The sequence below is a fragment of the Bombus impatiens genome, unplaced genomic scaffold (genome assembly GCF_000188095.3).
Source record: "Bombus impatiens unplaced genomic scaffold, BIMP_2.2 scf_0219, whole genome shotgun sequence".
Lineage (NCBI taxonomy): Eukaryota > Metazoa > Arthropoda > Insecta > Hymenoptera > Apidae > Bombus > Bombus impatiens.
In genome coordinates this window covers 544,278-563,673 of record NT_176638.1, presented here as the reverse complement: position 1 = coordinate 563,673, position 19,396 = coordinate 544,278, and the positions used below count along the sequence as shown (strand labels likewise).

At 41.9% G+C, this 19,396-nt stretch overlaps 3 protein-coding genes across 36 annotated transcripts in view; all 3 read right to left on the bottom strand.

Moving 5' to 3' along the window:
- The window catches only part of LOC100741974 (glycine-rich protein 5), a 2,788-nt gene extending 2,152 nt beyond the window's left edge, over window positions 1-636 (bottom strand). For 13 of the 20 annotated variants that reach the window (XM_024366541.2, XM_024366546.2, XM_024366542.2 and 10 more), the window contains exons 1-2: window positions 476-636; window positions 63-246 (exon numbers count right to left, since the gene is read on the bottom strand). In XM_024366541.2, coding sequence (XP_024222309.1) covers window positions 63-246; window positions 476-539 — 248 coding nt within the window. In that variant the 5' untranslated portion in view covers window positions 540-636. Of the gene's footprint in view, window positions 1-57; window positions 247-475 lie in introns of all 20 variants that reach the window. The other 7 variants (XM_033319956.1, XM_033319957.1, XM_033319959.1 and 4 more) reach the window with 1 other exon arrangement.
- Window positions 637-2,271: 1,635 nt separating this feature from the next.
- LOC105680552 (FERM, ARHGEF and pleckstrin domain-containing protein 1) overlaps window positions 2,272-19,396 on the bottom strand; it is a 29,787-nt gene continuing 12,662 nt past the window's right edge. For 4 of the 15 annotated variants that reach the window (XM_024366524.2, XM_024366528.2, XM_024366526.2 and 1 more), the window contains exons 12-21: window positions 6,180-6,379; window positions 6,008-6,097; window positions 5,476-5,851; window positions 5,276-5,385; window positions 5,057-5,197; window positions 4,826-4,980; window positions 4,368-4,489; window positions 4,127-4,281; window positions 3,793-4,052; window positions 2,272-3,714 (exon numbers count right to left, since the gene is read on the bottom strand). In XM_024366524.2, coding sequence (XP_024222292.1) covers window positions 3,639-3,714; window positions 3,793-4,052; window positions 4,127-4,281; window positions 4,368-4,489; window positions 4,826-4,980; window positions 5,057-5,197; window positions 5,276-5,385; window positions 5,476-5,851; window positions 6,008-6,097; window positions 6,180-6,379 — 1,685 coding nt within the window. In that variant the 3' untranslated portion in view covers window positions 2,272-3,638. Of the gene's footprint in view, window positions 3,715-3,792; window positions 4,053-4,126; window positions 4,282-4,367; window positions 4,490-4,825; window positions 4,981-5,056; window positions 5,198-5,275; window positions 5,386-5,475; window positions 5,852-6,007; window positions 6,098-6,179; window positions 6,380-7,543; window positions 7,752-7,907; window positions 11,287-19,396 lie in introns of those variants that run through there. The other 11 variants (XM_024366532.2, XM_024366530.2, XM_012383787.3 and 8 more) reach the window with 10 other exon arrangements.
- LOC105680551 overlaps window positions 13,599-19,396 on the bottom strand; it is a 12,509-nt gene continuing 6,711 nt past the window's right edge. The window contains exon 3 of the mRNA XM_024366565.2: window positions 13,599-19,396. Coding sequence (XP_024222333.1) covers window positions 16,276-19,396 — 3,121 coding nt within the window. The 3' untranslated portion in view covers window positions 13,599-16,275.

Here is a 19,396-nt window from a genome sequence, read left to right as displayed (position 1 = left end):
CAGGTCCTCCCTTGGAGCCACCAAAACCACCACCAGAACCGAATCCTCCACCACTACCAAATCCGCCACCACCTCCACCTCCGCCTCCACCGCCACCTCCGCCGAAACCTCCGCCAAATCCTCCGCCAAATCCACCACCTAATCCACCACCTAATCCACCCACACCAGCAAGAGATTTCAGGAAACTGCTTTCAGCGGCTGCATCGTGAAATCCGTGAGGGTTACGTTTCGCTCTGGTCTCTGCAGCTAAACAAATATTTTATAATTTTAAAATTAGACACTGCTTGGCGAAGTTGACATTAAATCCGAGAGGGATATAAGTATTCGCAATTCCTTTTAACCTTTTAAATCTGTAACTTAATTTATGATGTAACGAACAAACGAATATAAAAAAAACATAATCACTTAGCACGAGTGGAAATCACACCACGTAAAATTTAATCTCGGAGAAGAATAGAATTAGTAGAAAATGTACCTTGTGCGTCAATGCAGAGAAGAGCCAGCAAGGCAAAAAGCCCGATCGTTCGATACCTCCACATGTTGTAGGATCGATTCTTCTATTCCGATCGTTCGCAAGACGCTCATCTTTATATCATTCCTCCCACTCTGATTACCCGCGGTTCTTCCTGTAACAACTGCCGCTTCTTCGAACGCTGTTCCAAGCGTGAAACGGTACAACAGGAGCAAAAAATACAGCTGCCAACCAAGGCTAAGGTAACCGATGATGAACGTATAACGCGTCTAATCGTTCTATCTTGCTTTCTTCGAGCCTCTCCTATCTCTGAATGATCGCTGTTTAGATCCGAGATCCTCGTCAGTTTCAAAACATGCTGTTATTCTTTTCTTTCTTTGTCGGCCACATGCTTCGCGATTAATTTATTGTTATTGATGCATTCTTAACAAATGCTGAAATTTGTTGTACATCTTAAGATAGCATTGTTATTATCATGCTTTGTTGAAAGAATAAAGCAAAAGAATGTATTTTCAAGTATCACTTTACATATCTGTGTTTGTCATATCGACGTCAAAATCCTTGAAGCTATGTAACTCTTAGCGAGATCCTCGTAGTTATTTTCTTGCGTACCCTTCATCTAAACGCTTTTCTATTATAATAAATTTATCCATATGGCTTTTAATCGACGTCCGCGGAGGCATTGAATGTATTGTTGGATTTATTATTTTATCCTGTACTTTGGGTTACTATTTTGCAATAGTAACAATGCCCGCAGCACTGGTTCCGTTGCTTGTCCTAGAAACGGAATATCCTTCGATGGGAACAAAAAAATATAAAAAGATAATGTTTGGTAAAACCAGTTAGCTGCTGGGGGTTACGTCATTGGAAATTTTGCGTGTGTTTTTTCATTCAATGATCGCTTTGTTGTGCAAGCAATGTCGATAATGTAGTAAAACATAAAACATTTTTGAACATCGGTGTGGCTAGTTTCGTTGCATCACTGGTATAAGCTTCATCGAATAAAAAATCGTTACTGGTATTGATAAATTAGCAAACAAACGTCATCGAACAACGATCAGAGCTTCGATAGAAGGTTGCACGCGTGAACAGAAACACTGATAACCTCGGATTTATGTTTGGAGCTATGTTTGCTATTATTTAGACATTGACCTAACCATAATAATATTCTATCGATTATACATACGTATAAAGCGATGACTACAGTTATACGATTTCTTTTATATTTATAAAAATACGTTCAGATAGTTCATTTCGCGGAAACACCGCTCTCTTCGTTTCGTGGTTACGATTTTATCGTTTTCTTCTTCTACAAGGATAGTTTGCATTCGCAATTCTCACGTTAAAGACTCGTTTGACTGGCTCCCATTATGATATATAATATGAACACGATTGTCCATCGTTAATCAATGGTACTCAGATCAACGTGATACCGAAGAAACGATTAAGGATATCGCATACAATTGTTAGAATTTTATTATGGGTATTTCCAGCATCTCGTGATTGAAAACTTTTTTCTTTCGAGCTTCTATAAATGTCGCGGTACACAATGAATACAAGGAAAATTACACGATTATACTCAGGCTCGATACATTTACCTATTAACTTGAACAAAAGTAATCTAATCTGAGAAAGATCAAGAATATATTGGGTACATTTCATATTCGCGATGAATGTTGAAAGATAAATATGTATTTCTTCCCTTATTTGTATGTATGTGCATAGATACTTTATTAAATGTCTTAACGACCAAATTGTAAGTTTAACTACATCCATTACCGTAATTGATTAAAAGAGTCTTAAAAGTAGCAATGTACGTTTATTGTGGAATATTGATACATCATATTACATAACAACTTATTTCGAATCTACGTTATCAAATGTATCGAAGCGAAAACGATACAATTGTTTTGAAATAAACGTACAAGTTTGGCAATTTGAATGATGCTTCTCTGTACGAACATTTCGAAAATTTGCTAAAGATAACCATGTATCTCTTACGAGGTATCCTTTCGGATATATATATCCCATGCGCGCTTGTGAGTACGGTTCTGCGAGTATAAAACTAACTTTTTCTCTTTGATTTCTATGTATATATAATATGTGTATGTGTATGTGTGTGTGTGTGTGTGTATATATATATAAATTAAATTCTATATTATAACAAAACAACCGTAATAACTAAAAAAAAAAAACAGATAACCATTAAATTATGGACTTTTGTTTTTCGCATAGATGAGTCATTCGCGTGGATATGTGTGTTCATATTATTATTGCATAGGTCCTTTCTTTTAATTACGTGCGATCGTTACAAATGTGACACGTATGATGCGTGTACTAAATTTTTCGTCAAATTCACATAGCCAGTCTTTGTATAATTGAATCGTGCATTACTTCGAAAAAGTAATACCTAGCAAAAACAATTATGACATCATAAAATCCTTAATAATAGCGAGAAATAACCTCTATATATCTCTTGTTAATATTAATTTAATAACAAAAAAAATTATCAGTACGCTAACAAAATTATTGTCTTTTTATATGGATGACTAAAGAAATTCTATTATAAAATTGGTCCAAGGTTTACGCTAATATCTATACATTTTTCACTATCTATATCGAAGTTTCGTCGTTTGAATGATGGACAACAAATTCTTATCAGTAATCCAAATACATTTAGATTCGTATATCAGATTCATATAAATTCCAAACAAATGCGATCCACTTGGATCTAAATAATTATATTTACATTCAGATTATCACCCTTTTCAAGCGTATCTTTAACTACGCATCAGTTAAAGTACAAGGAAACCGATAAGAACGCGACATATCTTAACATCGATGATTCTTGGAATAATCGAATTTGGAGATTAGCAGAATGCTTTGACTTTTTTACGATATTTTTATCATCTTCTTACATTTTCTTTTGATACTCTTGATTTTGATTTGATTGTCGATTACAACTTCAATCGTATAAATTTGATTTCAGTCCTAGAATAAGGCCGCAACGTTACTGCTAACATAGATCTGTCCTGAAGATGTTGAGATTTCTCGATTTTAATACTATATCGTAAGATGAAAAACGCTTTGAAATAGTGGTGCATATAGCGCTATTCTTTTCAAATGTTTTGTTAACATCATTTCAGCATTCTATAGAATACGTATGTTAATATCCTTCTTTTCCATTAAAACTACTTGACACATGGCTTTGCTGCGTCGCGCTTCGAATCACTTCTACCCACCTGAAAAACATTCATGTCCCGTCAGACAAATTTCGAAGGATAAATTTCTAATCGCGCTTTATCACAAATCTTTCTTACCGTCCAAATGTGTAGTCGCTCTCAGCGCGGAAGAAATATACGTGACTTTTAAATTGCAGCTTAAAAACAAAATCTTTATTGATACCATCTTTCTCTGACGGAGTAGTTACAGTGTATCCTAACAATGGCAAGCTAGCCAGTGGAAAGTCATCTCGGTGCGATTTGTAAAAGAATAAACAAAAGTTGGTAAAGACAACCCAAAGTTTTTGCCAACCATTACTATTCTTGAATTTCCGTAACAGAAATCCACTAAGTTGGTTCTGAAATAAATACGTATATGCCTTAGAACTACTATACATCTTTACTTGCTTAATAGAAATTTTTATTCATTTACTTGAAACGCTCGCAATTGGTCGCTGTAACTGATACTCGTGTTTCGATGCCAACAAACATGTACAGTCGTGTTGCTTCGTTGAGAAGCTTTAGCACCTCCACAACTTCCTCGGTCTCCTTCTAATCCAACACCGTCGCCCATTTCATCGGCTGAACCTAAAATTTGATTGTATATCACATAAATAATAATTCTGCTTCATATCCGTTGAATAAACGAGGATTCTGCTGCTAAGGGTACTTACTACAAGCCTTCAAATTCAAATATGGCATCTTTGGATCTGCATCAGCCTGCGCTATAGCCATATTCAAGTCTTCTAACCATCTCTCTTTTTCTTCTTCGTTACTAGCGGCAACTGTTAAAGACCTACATAAACCGTTGACTTGAATGTATGAGGCGAATATTTCTTCGTTTAAATATATGACGGTGAAGAAAGAAATAAGGAAAATACAAGAGAAAGATAAAAAGGAAAGAGAATGCGTGAAATAACGGCGAATAGGAGAAAATGTGTCCAATGAATAGAATGCCCACGAAAATGTCCACTGATACGTCTGGCACATTTACATTGGGAGCATGGTACGCTTAAGTGAAGTCTTTACAGTCAATTGACCTCTTAATAACTATGGAGACCTCGTCCTTTTAACACCTTGTTAAGTTCAATAATTTACTTAAACGGGACAATACTCCATTCACGATACTCACTGATTTCCTTGAGGGTCGATTACAAACGCAAAGTCCGATCCAGTTTTATTGTCGCTTTCTCGAATCTTCATCCCCTTTAACGGAAGTTGGCCGTGAACGCGAAAACACTGAGTTGGTTGTTGAGTACGGAATGTATATAATAATATGTCCGAAAACTGAAAGACGATCGAGTAAGAAAGTTTATGCGAAAGAAGCCATTTTTACGTGAAAACGATGGTTGGAGAAACTTACCAGGAAAAACATTCTTTGCTGAAAACCTTTGCGGCTGTACTTCTGCAGGCAGCCTTGTCTAATAAATCTACGACCTTCTTGAACCAAATTGTCGAAGCCATTGATGTCTCTTTGCATTTCGCAAAGCTGAACTAGATTTTCCTATATTTATAACGTACAAAATTAACGAATATCGAAGTATACAACTCTAAATACCAACAACTGATCACAGATATTTACCGCTTGATTAATTATGCTAAGACCTTCCAGCAACGTTTCGCCTAGTCGATCTCTTGCCGCTAGGCAATCTTCGAAATCCGTATGATCTTTTGGATAATGATCTAGTAACCCTAAAAGAATCGGATCAGTGTAACACGCACGTACATCAGTATAGGTAATACATACGTATTGATTAGTTTAACAAAGAATGATTGACATACTATCGATAATACTGTTGTAATGCAACAATCGTTGCAATGGTTTTAAAAGGAATGAGGTTAACGGTAGATAACAATGTTTCTGCGCCTCGAAATCTCGGCACAGTTGATCAAAACGACGTGATGTCCTCGTATAATATTCCATTTTCTCGAGGACGGGTATTAGATTCTCGAGGTATTGATCGTAAAGCGGCAGTACGTTCAACAAGGTGTTATAAAGAAAATCGCCGATGTTGTGCCGAGCGTTACTTTCCCATCGTTCTAATCTCGCTTCCATTTCTTGGAGGCAGGGCCCGTGAACGTCCGCTAAAAGCTCGATCAGCGAAACAACCGCTTCACCCTCCAGTTCAGCCTCTCGAGATACCTCTTCTCTGAACCACTGCCGAGTAAAAATGGGACATGCGATTATCACAACGATTTTTTCGTTATCCTCGCGCTGGATATATGTTACAATTTGAAAAGAATAAAAAAATTTCTCCACGTACATTTCAATTTGAACGATTTTGGAACGTGGATATTCTCGATGTGTACGTACCACGTTTATAACGTCGAGATCCTTCTTGTAAGTTCGCTCGGTCATAAGAAGTTCCTTCGCGATATAATATGCTTTGTCGGTCGGCCATCTCTATTTATCAAGAAGAAAATCACGCATTAACTCATCCAATGGGACGAAAGTGCAAACGAAACATTTGTAAACGTGAGCTCACTTTAGTCTTTCGAACTTCGGCATCCTCCATCTCTCCGTTTCGTATATTTTTCACTGGGCTTAGATCCGGTGTATTTACCATGCTCGGGTTGCTGGTTTCCGTCATACCGTTCGTACGTTTCTCAGGGGATTTTTCATTGGCGAAAACAGAATTATTGTTCTCCTGTTTCTTGGCCTTCTCCTGCTTATCTGTCTCGGTATCTGTAAACGAAGACAAGTAAGACAAGGAATTCTTGGATCGTACGAGTTAAACCACAAAGAATAAGAAAATTGCGGTTTACAAACAATAAGAAATAAACGCTCGAGGAAAAAGTACGAACTCGACTCGCATGCTACGGTGCACTGTATCAGCCTCTTTTGACTTTAGCCGCGTCGATTCTTATCCCGATAACGGTAGGATTTGCAACGAAGAATATACAAAAAAGAAGAGATAGAGAAACGAAGAGAAAGAGAAAAATGTCGAGCAAGGATTTCGGAAGAGTAATCATTCTTTCTAATAGGTCATTCGTCCTGAAAGTTGTCGCGGCTTGAAACCGTTCGCTTTAAAACAACGTAGTTCCACCGAAATTCAATATCTCGGGAATATAGTTATTAAGGTCTTTTGACGACCATCCGAGATCCATAACATCAAGGCCATTAGATGTCACGTTGCCGTTATTCAAGTGCATAATATTAAAATAGAAAATCGAATCCTTTTTCTAAGTAAAGGGTTCAAGAACCGCAAGAACTTTTAAAATGACCAAGTATTATATAGACATCGTGCAAGGAATTGTTACAGGAGATGCGTTTCAAGGAAGAAAGAACTTTTGAAAAGAATCTACGTTGTTGATCTACGTTACACGTGTCACATTACAAAACGGTGCTAAGAAGAGTCTAATTTTTGAAATGCATCCAGTTAAAAATCTGTAATATGTATGTATATATATAACTCAAGAAAATAATACTTTCCCGTATACTTACATAATTAAGATTAAAATAGACGTGATCAATGGATTACGTGAGTAAACGGAAAGATAAACAGCTTTGAACATGCAAAATCCTACGTAGTGCAGTGCTACGTCTTCGATAGCGTGTACCGAGGCAAATAAAACCGTCGAATTTAAATTCGTCAAACAACGAAGCCATTCCACCTTGCGTCTTCAGCTAATTACAGAGACCGTCCAAACTTAAAGTCTGAATTTAACGTGCATCCACGTTCTAAGATTTGAGCGAATCGAAGATGCGAGGCTACATCCAGACTCGTTAACAGAAGAAAGAAAATGGTGCCACTACCGAGCAAATGAACAAATCATCGAAACAACAAACCGCAAAGAATAGTAAACATACCACTGACAGTAAAGATAGGCACTGTTAGGGATTACTCACACATGGTATTGTCATCCGGTCGACCAACGAATCCGGGAGTGCGATAAAAAGATACGGTAATGAAGAACGGAAAAAGGACGACGCGCAGGGACTAGGATGATACCTCTAATAATAATGTTCAATTGAATCAAGAAAAGAAAAAATGGTGAGGAGAATTACAGAGAGAGAAAAGAGAGAAAGAGAGAGAGAAAGATAGATGAAGGCGGAGAGGGAGGAAGAGAGTAAAGAACAAAGGTGGAGGAAGAATTGAAAATCGAAAGAAAAACCTAATCCACGGTAGACAACGTTGAAAAAACAGGTTGAAGAAATTAAAACGAAATCGTCTAAGAAAACAAAAAACGGAATCACAGAAAACCTCTGGCTATGTGACTTTGTATATAATTTATTATTATCATAATTAATGTATCAATAATCAATAATCAATGTACAATAGAGATTTCCTACGCTTGAAATGTTATCTTCCCTTCCCTCGAACGCCGTGATTCCCCTTTTTAACGCTTAAGACCTTTTTAAGGCTACCTACCTCTCTCATCTTTCTCTTTTTCTTTGAACCATGAATTTCAGTTCTTCAGGGGAAAATCACCGCGTATTGTCGGACCGTATCCTTGTGTGCATGTGTATGTGTATGTGTGTGTCTGTTTGTTGTATGTATACGCGCACACGCGCTTGCACGTATCTGTGCGTGTACGTATAGAGAGAGAGAGAGAGAGAGAGAGAGAGCTAACAAGTACGGTATGTTGATAAACGATCGAAAAAAGGTACAAATTACAAATTGGAGGAGCGCCGACACGACGGACACGCGTTATCTTTCTTGATATATAAGTAACCTTCGCTTTCCCTCCTTCATCATCTTTTAAATCGATCGTTCGTTTGACCCGCTTCTCGAAAGCTACGATTATTCTTAAGTAAAAATGGGAAAGAATCGAAAATATGTGAATGTGTGAAATCGATAATTGCGTTTTTTCGGAAATTCATCGATCGTCGAAGGTACGTTTTTGTTCTACATCCTTTCTGGAATCCGCCAAGTATAACGCGTATAAAAAGTTTATAAAAAGTATCTAATTAAGTCGACTACGATAACGTTTCGTGGAAGACGAGGATTTCCGTCTATGCAAAAAAATCAAACGTACCGTTTACCCAACAAATACGATTCTAAATACGATCGTTTTAACTGCGTTTACGCAAAATTTGGCACTAATCGACAAAAAGTATTATGAATAATTATGAATATTTAAAAGAGTATCGTAATACTTCGATCGCAACACCGTAATGCGACGAGGCAGAGATAACAGAAAAGAATGAAACAAGTACATAGTCGGTAGTTTTCTTCGATCGAGCAGCCGATAAGAAGCGAATGCTCGGGTGATAGAGGGTCGAAGGAAACGGATCTAGTCTCGTTGCGATACACCGTGTGACCGTGAGGATACGTTGAACACGTAACAACATAGAAAAAAGACAGCGAGCATGAACACCTGGAAGAAGGTCACGGTTAGAGAAAAGTGGAAATGGAAAGAAGGATCGAAGAAAAAACGTAGAATCGGAGGTACAATCATACAGTGTCATACACATACGTTGCAAAACTTATGGAGAAGTATCCCGGGTGACACGAGTGTAGACGAGTGCGTTCGATGTGTCTTGGTTATGTGACGTGGGTGGCCCGATTCGTTAGGGATGTTTCCTCTGTAGGGTACTCGATATAGGTAACGGTAGGTAATACTATGAAAGATATCGTGGCAAGCGACAAAGATACAACCGTTGGTGAATCGTGACAGGGTTCGCTACGTAATGGTTCACAAGGTTCCTAAATAGTAGAAAATAGTTGACACACGTTCAACGCAAGTGTGTATGTACGTGTACGATGCTGCAAAATCAAGTACCACACTGCAACTAGAGATGTGAGTTTAATCAGTGCGTCGCGACTAAATGACGCTTTAGCAGATTCGATCGTGGGATCTTGTTGCATTTCGGGGATAGCGCATGATTAACACCGCGGCTATTACTGCAACTCACGTATTTGTAAGCTCGAATTCACGAGAACGTTCGCGAAACCGTCAAAAGCGCGTCGACGTCTCGCAAAAATTCACATCTCTGCGCACAATAACGGAGGGTAGACCAACTTGAATGACAGACTAGCGAGGTGAACTAAAGTGATAGCTACGTGGCAAGAGATCTCGGTGCATTTTACGGGAACTAAAAGCTAGATCGACCGAGGGATGGATGTCAGAAGGGTTGCAGCTACGCAAAACTCGTTAAATCTTAAGAAAAGAGGAGAAAAAGAAAGAAGACCAAAGGATGATCGAAATAAACTGTACACGCTCGAACTTACATCGGCAAGTTCTATGCAACTGTATAAAGCGTAGGTTTTCTTTGGGAAACTCTATGAAACATCGCGAAACGGTTAAGTGAACAGATGAACTTTGAACGATTAAGCTACAAATCGAAAGAACCGCCCAGCGATACTCGGACACCGATATTTTGAGACAAATCGATCAGCTATCGTTCTACCTTCTAAAGATGCAGTGCATACGTGAATGATATTGCGGATAGTGAATGAACAACACGCAAGAGAGGAGTAGAAGGTGCGCCGATGTGAGACGAAGAACAGAATGAGCGCTATAACGGAGAGTAACGGAACGAGGTTATAGAGGTGACTAGCAATAAGCGAGAGAGCAAAATCGGCCGAGACGACGCGACGGCAGCTAACGGATCTGTGCCAAGAGAAACGCGGTTTTTGCATCCGAGCTTTCCAAGTAAGAACGGCGGTAATGTTCTTGGCAAATTTATGCTCGGTAATTCGGTGGCGTTAGGTTTCTCCGTGGCAGCCACACGATCTATCGATCCGTGTTTAAATCGTGCCACAGCTCGAGACCCGATGAACACGCGTCTCCTATCTTCTCTCTCCTTCGCCGGAACATAGCTACGTGATCGTACGAGAATCGTAAACGTGACCGTGAATGTGAACGAAGCACCGAAGATGAAAGTACGAAGACATCTTCTCCCTTTCTTTCCGATCGTCTCTCGTGACGTCGATTTTCTTTCACTCCGGTTCACTTTGTTTCTCTCTAGCGTGCTAAGGAAGCTTCCGATTTTCTCAGAGATGTAGCATGGTACTTCTTTGTTTGTCCCGCAGTGTTCTCAACGTGGGTATGCCGGTATGAATCGATTGGTGAGAGTGCGTGGCGTTGCGTGAACCATTACGTTACGAATCTGTGCCATGCGAAGTGGCACGTGCCAAGCCGGCGAGTTCACGTAGCCGTTCGCGTAGTTCCAACGATTGTATTCACCACCTGTCGAAAAGCATACGTAGAGTACATCGAAAATGCGAATGCGCTCCGTGCTCCCGCGCTACCAATTCCATACCGACGACCTATTCGTGTTGGTCGTTGTTCGGAATCCCCTGCCTTTCCATCGTCGTCATCGCCTTTTCCCCCCTCTCTATGCAACACACATATATGGCTCCGACGATCATTTCTGCATTTGATCGCGAAGAATGATACGAACGAGAATACTAAATAACGACCATCTTCCATATTTCGATTCGCAGCAAATAAACGTCGTGTCCCGTGTGTCCTGACAAATCACGAAATATCGATATAAACAATGCAAAACGTGTAAAAACAAATCAAACATTTATACTGCAACGGAAATTCGCATGACCGTACAAGTTATCTAAATATATTTTATGTCTAATACCTTGATCCCTATTGCAGGTATCACGACCTTTGCATACTAACGTCTTATGTCTATAATTAAATATAAATTCATATATATATGTATATATATTATATTATATATATAATATATATATTGTATATAAACATATACACGTATTATTGATATACGCGTATATACTTACACATAACATGTATATCATTTATCGTAACGAATAGTGTTCAGTCGTTTGTTAATATTGATATAAACCGATCAACTTTGAACATCTCGTCGGGCTCGAGGTTTTCGTGGGTTGCTTGCCAAAAATCTTTTTCTCATTGATCGTGACTCGCTTGTAAAAGGGAAAAAAGGCGTAAATACGAGCAGCGGGGCCGCGTGCTGGGAACGCATTGGCAACGGATTCTTCTTTTCATCGAAGCGCGAAAGCAAAAGCTCGTTGCGGAAACTGGCGATAAATTTGGCAGGTAAATGGCAACTCGGTATCGAGTAGCTCGTCGTCTCATATTTTCTTCGACGAACGAATTTTTAAGGATCGGCTTCTAAACAGCCAAAAATCCACCGTTTCCAATCCCGTTTCCATTAACTGTCAGTCTGCACACGGATTCGAAAACTTCGAGCGCAACGATCTCGAGGCGGCACATACGCGCTGTGTAATCGAGTAACACGCACGCGTACCAAATAACTATAACCATGAGGGAGAATGAGTTCAAAAGAAGGAGTAGAAGAAAAAGGAAAACCAAGGAAACGAAATTGAAAAATGATATCTGCGATGAGAACGATGGACGAAGAGATGGTCGAGTGACAACATTGGTAAAATGGAAAGAATGAAAGGTGGTATGGCGAGGCCGATAATGACAATGGTAATGATACGATGACATAGACAAACTGAAAAACGTAGAAATACAGAAAGAGAATAGTGCTCGAAGAGACGCGTGCGTGTGTAGTAATATCGATGGCAGGACAGGATTGACGATGCACAAATGCAAGACGAGGACAAGTCAAGATTAAACCGATACAGGAACTCGTACGGATAGATCGAGGATACGACGATACTCTTCTTCTGTCTAGGATGGGATTTCGCTTGGAGGAATCGATCGGCAGGACCGTACCTTTCAACTTTCCTCGAGAATGTATAAAAGAAAAGGAAGACAGATAGACAGACAGACAGAAAGAAAGAGAGAAAGAAAGAAAGAAAGAAAAGAAAGCGCGATCCAGAATGATCGAGGAACTCGAGAAGAAAGCGACGATTCCAGGGACGGTGGATATCCGTCAAAGCGTCGACGCGTTCGCGTAAAGGTAACTAACGATGGGCACGAAAAATGATCAGTCGATATTATGCTTGAAACACTGTAGACAAAACTAATCGGGCTGGTACGATCGCTTGATCGTATCAAGCAACAAGCGAATCTAGTGCCCATCATTATGCACGCATAAGTTAATCGTCTTAATATTTCCATGCTCCCATCGAGATTGACTTACTGTTTTACTGTGATCTCTGTCCTACTGGACGATAACATTCGTGAGTATTATAGCGCAGCCGAAGTACGGCCCTATTATAACCGCGGTGGGATCCGCGACAGATTCCGCGTCGATCGTTCAAGAGCGACGATTACGAAGATATGCCGATAGTTTTGCATGCAAAGGAACAAATTGAGAATCAATACGGTATCGCGAACTCCTCGCGACTCGTTCTCGTGCAACGTTTCCCTGGTTGTCAGCCGAATCGCTATCCTTACGTGCAGACGCTTGAGGAATGCGAAGGGAATGTTGCCGGTCGCTCGAGTATCGTTTCGCCGACAAACGCGGTGTTGCGTTCGAAAAGATTTGCTATCGCGAATCGTATATTATGTATAGCTTCGAGGAATCGCAAGCGAAAACGTAGATTCTCGACGAAAGGACGTACGCGGGCGAACATCGTTCAAAAATGCGTTTCCAGTTCGCCATCGATCTATCACGATTGAACGATTCTCGTTGACTCGTCATCGCGTTCGTAGAAAGCAACTTAAGCCTCGACATCGTGATCAGCACTCGGCATTCACTTTCTAATCTCGTATCTTTTATTATATCTTTTGATACGTAGTTACGTACTTAGTTTCTTTGTATATTTCTTCACTGCGTTCTACGATGTAGTAACTAGTAACCTTTTAATCAATTAAGTGTAGCGATAATACCGTAACAATGACTAATGGAGTGGCGATTAATGGTCACGGTGGTGATTAACGATTATTCAACGACAAAGTGATTATCAACGATCGTCCATGCTTAAGATAGACTATTTTAGAGATCGCGTTGATTTCCTGTCTCGTGTCAAACGAGCTACCCCTACCCGTCTGGAAGAAACAAGGCGTGAATTGATTTCGAGACGCACCATCGACTATATATACATTCTCCCTTCTTTCGCGTTTTTAAATCGCGACAAATCACAGAACGGTTCAGACCGTTCAAGCCGGTCTGACACAAGGCTATCTAAGCTCAGCTTTTCCTCTCCGACCGCCACGCCCTTTCTCCAATATCTGCAAACTCTGTTAAACGGATGTCTCCTCTTGTCTTGTCGATCATCTATCGTCGATCGGATCAATCGAATCGTTGTGCGCGAAACAGAAAAGATATGAAGTGCCATTGCTTCGAACATTGCCGTTTCGAAATGAAAAATTAAACGATTCTCGAATATACTTGTGCGATCTATAACTATCTACGATAACGAGAAACAAAAACGTTAAGCGTAGAAAATCGGAGGGACGAATCAGACTATATGTAAAGATTGGAATGTTACGCGTGGCAGTCAGAGGGTTAACGGAATCGTATCGTTGAAACGACACACGTCTATGTACGTCTATGCACAACAAGGAAGAAAAACTCTCCGATCCGTATTTTCAGTGCAATAAATCCCTATCTAACGTTCGCTTCCTAACGAACAACCTCTTACGAATAGGTTAAATTATTGCTTTTGAACGTCTCTAAACTCCATCAGAAACCAAAATCGCAGTTAAATTCTACCGAAACATCAACATTGAAAGGAAGCAAACGAAACGAAGAAATTCGGTTTGGATGTTGTTTCTCGAGCATAGAACCTTCCGTACGATATTTCCATAACAAACATGGGACGCGACGTGCTAAGATATTTTTACATTGACGCCCTTACGCTCGACGTAAAATTACGCGTTAGTACCGCGTTAACCCGACCTGCAACGGGATAGTTATTTACTCCCGGCTTTTTCTCGTAGTCCATTATATTAATATCGATCGTTTTACAAATTTAGCCTCGACCTAACCAACTATGCGTCCCTCGTATGAACAGTATCGAGCTTCCTAACCGAGTTATCTTATTACCAACAGACTCAAAAACCATTGAGAATATCATGCTGCATTATTTTGCAGATCGTTGTCTTACGAAATTCCATAGAAATTCATATCGATACACTTTTCCGTTACTCTTGATCGTGCAAAAATTAGCGTCTGAATAGAGCATACGATAGAAAGCTTGGTATTAGTCGGAAGAACGTAAATTGAAGCCAATGGAATTTTTTCTTTCAACCAATTCAAATTTCTTTGTCTCTCCGAGTTGAATAGTTCGGTTTGATCCTTCACGTACGACATGTTCCAAGCAATTCGACGTGACGCGACGCGGTCGATCGTTCTCCCTTTAAGGATGCAGAAAAAACATCTTCCATAAAACCCCACGACGGTAAACAACGCCGAGGCCACGCGATTCTTCGGATATCAAGGTCACCCATATTTTTAAATCCAACGTCATACTTTCATCGGCGCAGCTTTATAATTGACATCAAGGGAAATTCAACGACCTAACATGCCGTAACCATCGGATGACCTTGGCCGTTACCATTACCATTTACCATTATCGATACCTTGAAAAATCACGTGCTGAACCGTGATCGTCGTTATCGAGAAAATTAAACGGAAGACGCGTCCCGCATCTGCTCGAGTCGCGTAAATTTATTCACGATCCCGGAGTCTAGCAATATAACTGGTAGATCGGTCGTCGATCATACTTCAAGCCGTAGAGAGTTGTAACACCGTGAGACAAAACTGAGGGAAGAAAGATTGCAGATCATTCGATCTTTCGACGACAAACGTTTCGACGGTTCGTTAAATCTATCGCGATATTTCACGCGTTCCGATTTAGCCACTCGCACCGTGAATCGCAATTCCATACAATACACGCACGTACGTGTGTATCAACGAAAGTACGCGATAAACATTTTGTATAAGTACCTATGTTGAGCAACTTGTCTTTCGTCGTTAAACGAGACATAAATTAAACTACGATCAAATAATACGACCGCTTATCGAGGATTCAATTCTCGAACTAAAAGAGACAATTCCTCCGCCTTTCCCTTTTCCATTTCACCCTTCCTACCGCTTTCTTAACGATGCTATCTCACCTTCAACAATGATTGTCGTTTTCGTAAATTGGAATAGCATCGTTGTCTATTTTTCCGTTTTTCTACGATTGCGTTTTAACTCTCATTTCTCTCGAGAATCCTTTCTCTGCCGTCGGAGATCCGTCATACCTTCATAGTACATACGTTCGCGGTAACCGCGTAGCAACGACCCTAATTAATCTCGAAACGTATCTCATACGTATCACCTTTGATCGCTACCGTTTCTTATCATATATCGTATTTTCTAGACTAATTATCGTTAGTAGATGTAGCTTCGTTCCAATCGTATTTTCGCGTCGGCTCGTTCCGTATACGTATAAATATACGATAGAATAAGTTAAGTACGATGGAGTTAAAGGTTTGTTTACGGGTCAAAAAGCTCCCACGCGATAACGACGATATCGTATCAAATTAAATTGAATTTCTAAAACGTGTAACAAACGTACTAATTATCCTTATGCGCGATAGATTAAACTAGATTGTTTTTCACGATATCTTTTCTCCACTCTCGTCGATGTCGATTGGATCGACATCGATCTCGTTTACTCCTTGTTGCCTCTTGTCGTGTATTCATCCTGGACAAATTATCCAATTCTCGTTGAAAATGTCAAAAGACGTTGCAACAAAGGAGTTAAAAGATTTGAAGTGCTAGTCGCGTCAACGTTGTTGCCGTCGATTCTCCTGCATCTCCTTGGCCTCCGAGTACTCGTCGTCATCGTCACCATCGTTATCGTCGTCATTGTCGTCGTCATCGTCATCCTCGTCATCGTCAACGTCGGACCTCGAACGTTCGGCCAATAAGGGTGGCGGAATAGTAGCCACATCAAAGCTTGAGTCAGTACTCGAAATAATCTGACCATCCTTCACCTCGAAATCCACCACCACTCGATGACGCCTTTTTAAGTTTTCCCGTCGTCTTCGACGAACAGCTATCTGACCGTGAACAGGCGTGTGAACGGGACTGTCCATGCTCGAAGACGTATCACCCTCGCTCTGGGGACTTTTGCTGGACGAGTAAGGCATCGTTTTCGTCCGAATCTGCGTCCTGATCTGCATCGGAGGACTAGAGGTGGTCGACTCGCCGCTCAGACTCGTTGTCGAATAATACGGAGTCGACTTTGCTCTGATGGGAACGAGTACGGGTCGCTCGGTCGATCTAGTTTCATGATACCTGCCAGTTTCCATGGGTTCGGAGAAACCTCGTTCGAATTTGGGAGTTGACCTGCTGCGGACCTTTTCCTTCTGGATGACGGTCTCCTCTCTTTCCTCTTCGAACGACCAATCGTCGTCCGCCGGTCTGGAACCGAGCGCCAAATCTGCGTATTTTTCGTGCATATCCTCGGCGTTGTCCCCTCGACCAACTTCCATCCGGATTTGATCGCCGCCCGAATATTTCATAGCGGGAACGTTGTCATACAAACGATCGTCTCCCATCTGTTGCCTCCCTGACGCAACCTCGTGGTCGTCGAGCTCTTCCTCCTCTTCGAGGATCGGAAGCGGCGCATCACCATCGTCCGACATTAGTCGAAACTCGTCGTCGATAGTCTCGTCGAACTCGTTCTGAAGAGTTATTCGAGGTGGCGAGATATACGTCGATCGTACGGAACCTTGCCGTTCGTCGTCGCCGTGACGCGATACCAGTCGATGGTCATCGAATTGATTATCGATGAATCTTTTCGCTTCGTTCGACTGCTCATTCCTGATCGTTCGACCGATCGATGATGATCGTTCGCCGTCCAACGGAAGGCCCATCGCCAGATGCTCGTCGAACGGCGAACGTCGATCCATGTTCCCAGATACGGAAACGGAAACGGATACGGATACGGAATGAGACGGTGTTAGTGGAGGCGTAGTCGGCGGTGGCGGTAATGGTGGCGAGGATGGACCAATAAGCGGAGGACCATCGGCCGTTCTGCACTTGGAATTCGGCCTCATGCTAGTCACGCTTTTATCGGATGTAGTTGTGTCGCTTTGACTTTTCTCGACCGGCGTCAATGAGGAGTAGTGCTGCTGAGGAATGACGGTCGTGCTACCCGACCAGTCCGAGATCGAGGCACCGAGTTCCGCCAGAGAGTTGTCGTCGGATTTGGTACCAGAATATTGGCAAAATTGGCGCACGGTGTTATTCGAACTCGACCACTCCGACATCGACAATCCCATCGAGGTGTCTTCGCTGTGCGAAGAACCCGTCACGTGAGAGTTCGACTTTGGTTTAACGGCTATCTTTACAGTACCGTCAACGGTGGTTGCAGAGGTCGAGCTGTGACCGTCCTCGAAAAACGTGGAATGCAAATCGTCGTGCAGTGTTCGATTCTCATCGCTAGAATCGCTGTCGTGTTCCACTTGACCCGGTGTTTCGGTGCTGTCGGTTACCGTTACCTTGACCGCCTCCTCAGGCTTGATCTCCATATAAAAGGTTTCGACGTGGCTGACTACAGGAGGATCGAACACAGGCGAACTAGGCGGAGATGGCCAATCCTCCGAGCTTTGTTCCTGCAGCTTCGGCTTCCCACCCGATTTCGGCGATTTCGCCTCCTCCTCTTGCTCGCTTACCACGTCTATAGGAATATCAGGCAATTCGGACGATGTGCGCCGATCATCGGAAATCGAGGGAAGAGGCGTACCGGATGGTGGATCAGAAGACAGAGAAAGTTGATGGTCGCTCGATATCAGTGACTCGTCGTCCAAACTGGGTGACCTTGAACTAGGCTTGAACGAGTCCTCCAAATCGCTTTTATCCTGTTCCGATGTAGTGGATCTCTCGGAAATCCTAGATAACGTACGTGTAAGCGCAAACGTGCCACAACTGGTTAGAATATCCGGACCTATCGGATAAATGAAACTGCCAGGAAAATCGGCAAGATCCTCTTGAAAACTGTCCTCATTCTGTCCGTTGCTATCCTCGGACTGAGACTGAACGGCATTGTTCTCGTCTTGACCTGTCCAACCCTCGTCGTTGCTCGAACTTCCAGAGCTTTCCAGGGGAAAGGACTTCCAAGTCGAATTCAAATCGTGTCTAAGTCCCGATTGGGAGCCGCTGCTGTTCTCCTCCTCCAAGGAACCAGGCCCACGCGCGTCTTTCATCATTGCGACGATTTCTCGGCGATCCACTATCGGCTGGATCTGGCCAATACCCAGCGGTCGAGCTATAGAGCAGGAGCTGGATTCCGGGTCTTCGCGGTCCGGCGTCCACGTACTGGTTTCCTCGCTTCTCGAACGTTCGCTACTCAACCTAAGCTTCTTGTCAATTGTCAAACGATTTGCACTCGGAACATCCTCGGGTAACTCTTTCATCATTTCTTCGACGGTCTCCTCGTCTTTTGGCAGTTCCTCGGCTAGTTCACCGTCCTCGTCCTCTCTTCTCATTTCTAAATACTCAGGCGTCAACTCTACTTCCACTAGGGTCTTCTCGTCCATTTTGTCGACTCCATAATCCGGTGAGCTCAATTCGCTGTCGATACCTCTCATGTGAACCTGGGTATCTAAAGCGTCGAGCGTATCTTCGCTCGTATCCGCGGAATCCAACGGCCGATTCTCATCGCCTTCCTGCTCTTGCGCTTCCCGCTCGTCTTCGCTATGGGCTATCTCCTCCTCGTCCTCCTCTGCATCATCTTCCTCGGCATCACCACCGATGTCATCGTCGGAACACTCCTCGATAGAGATCTGAATCGGCGACTTTACCATGTCTTGTCCGTCGTCGAAATCGATCGTTGTCGACGATCTGAGAAAGGCGGTCGGTCCAGCGTCTTCTCGCGTAACGGTTACGGTAGTCACCGTT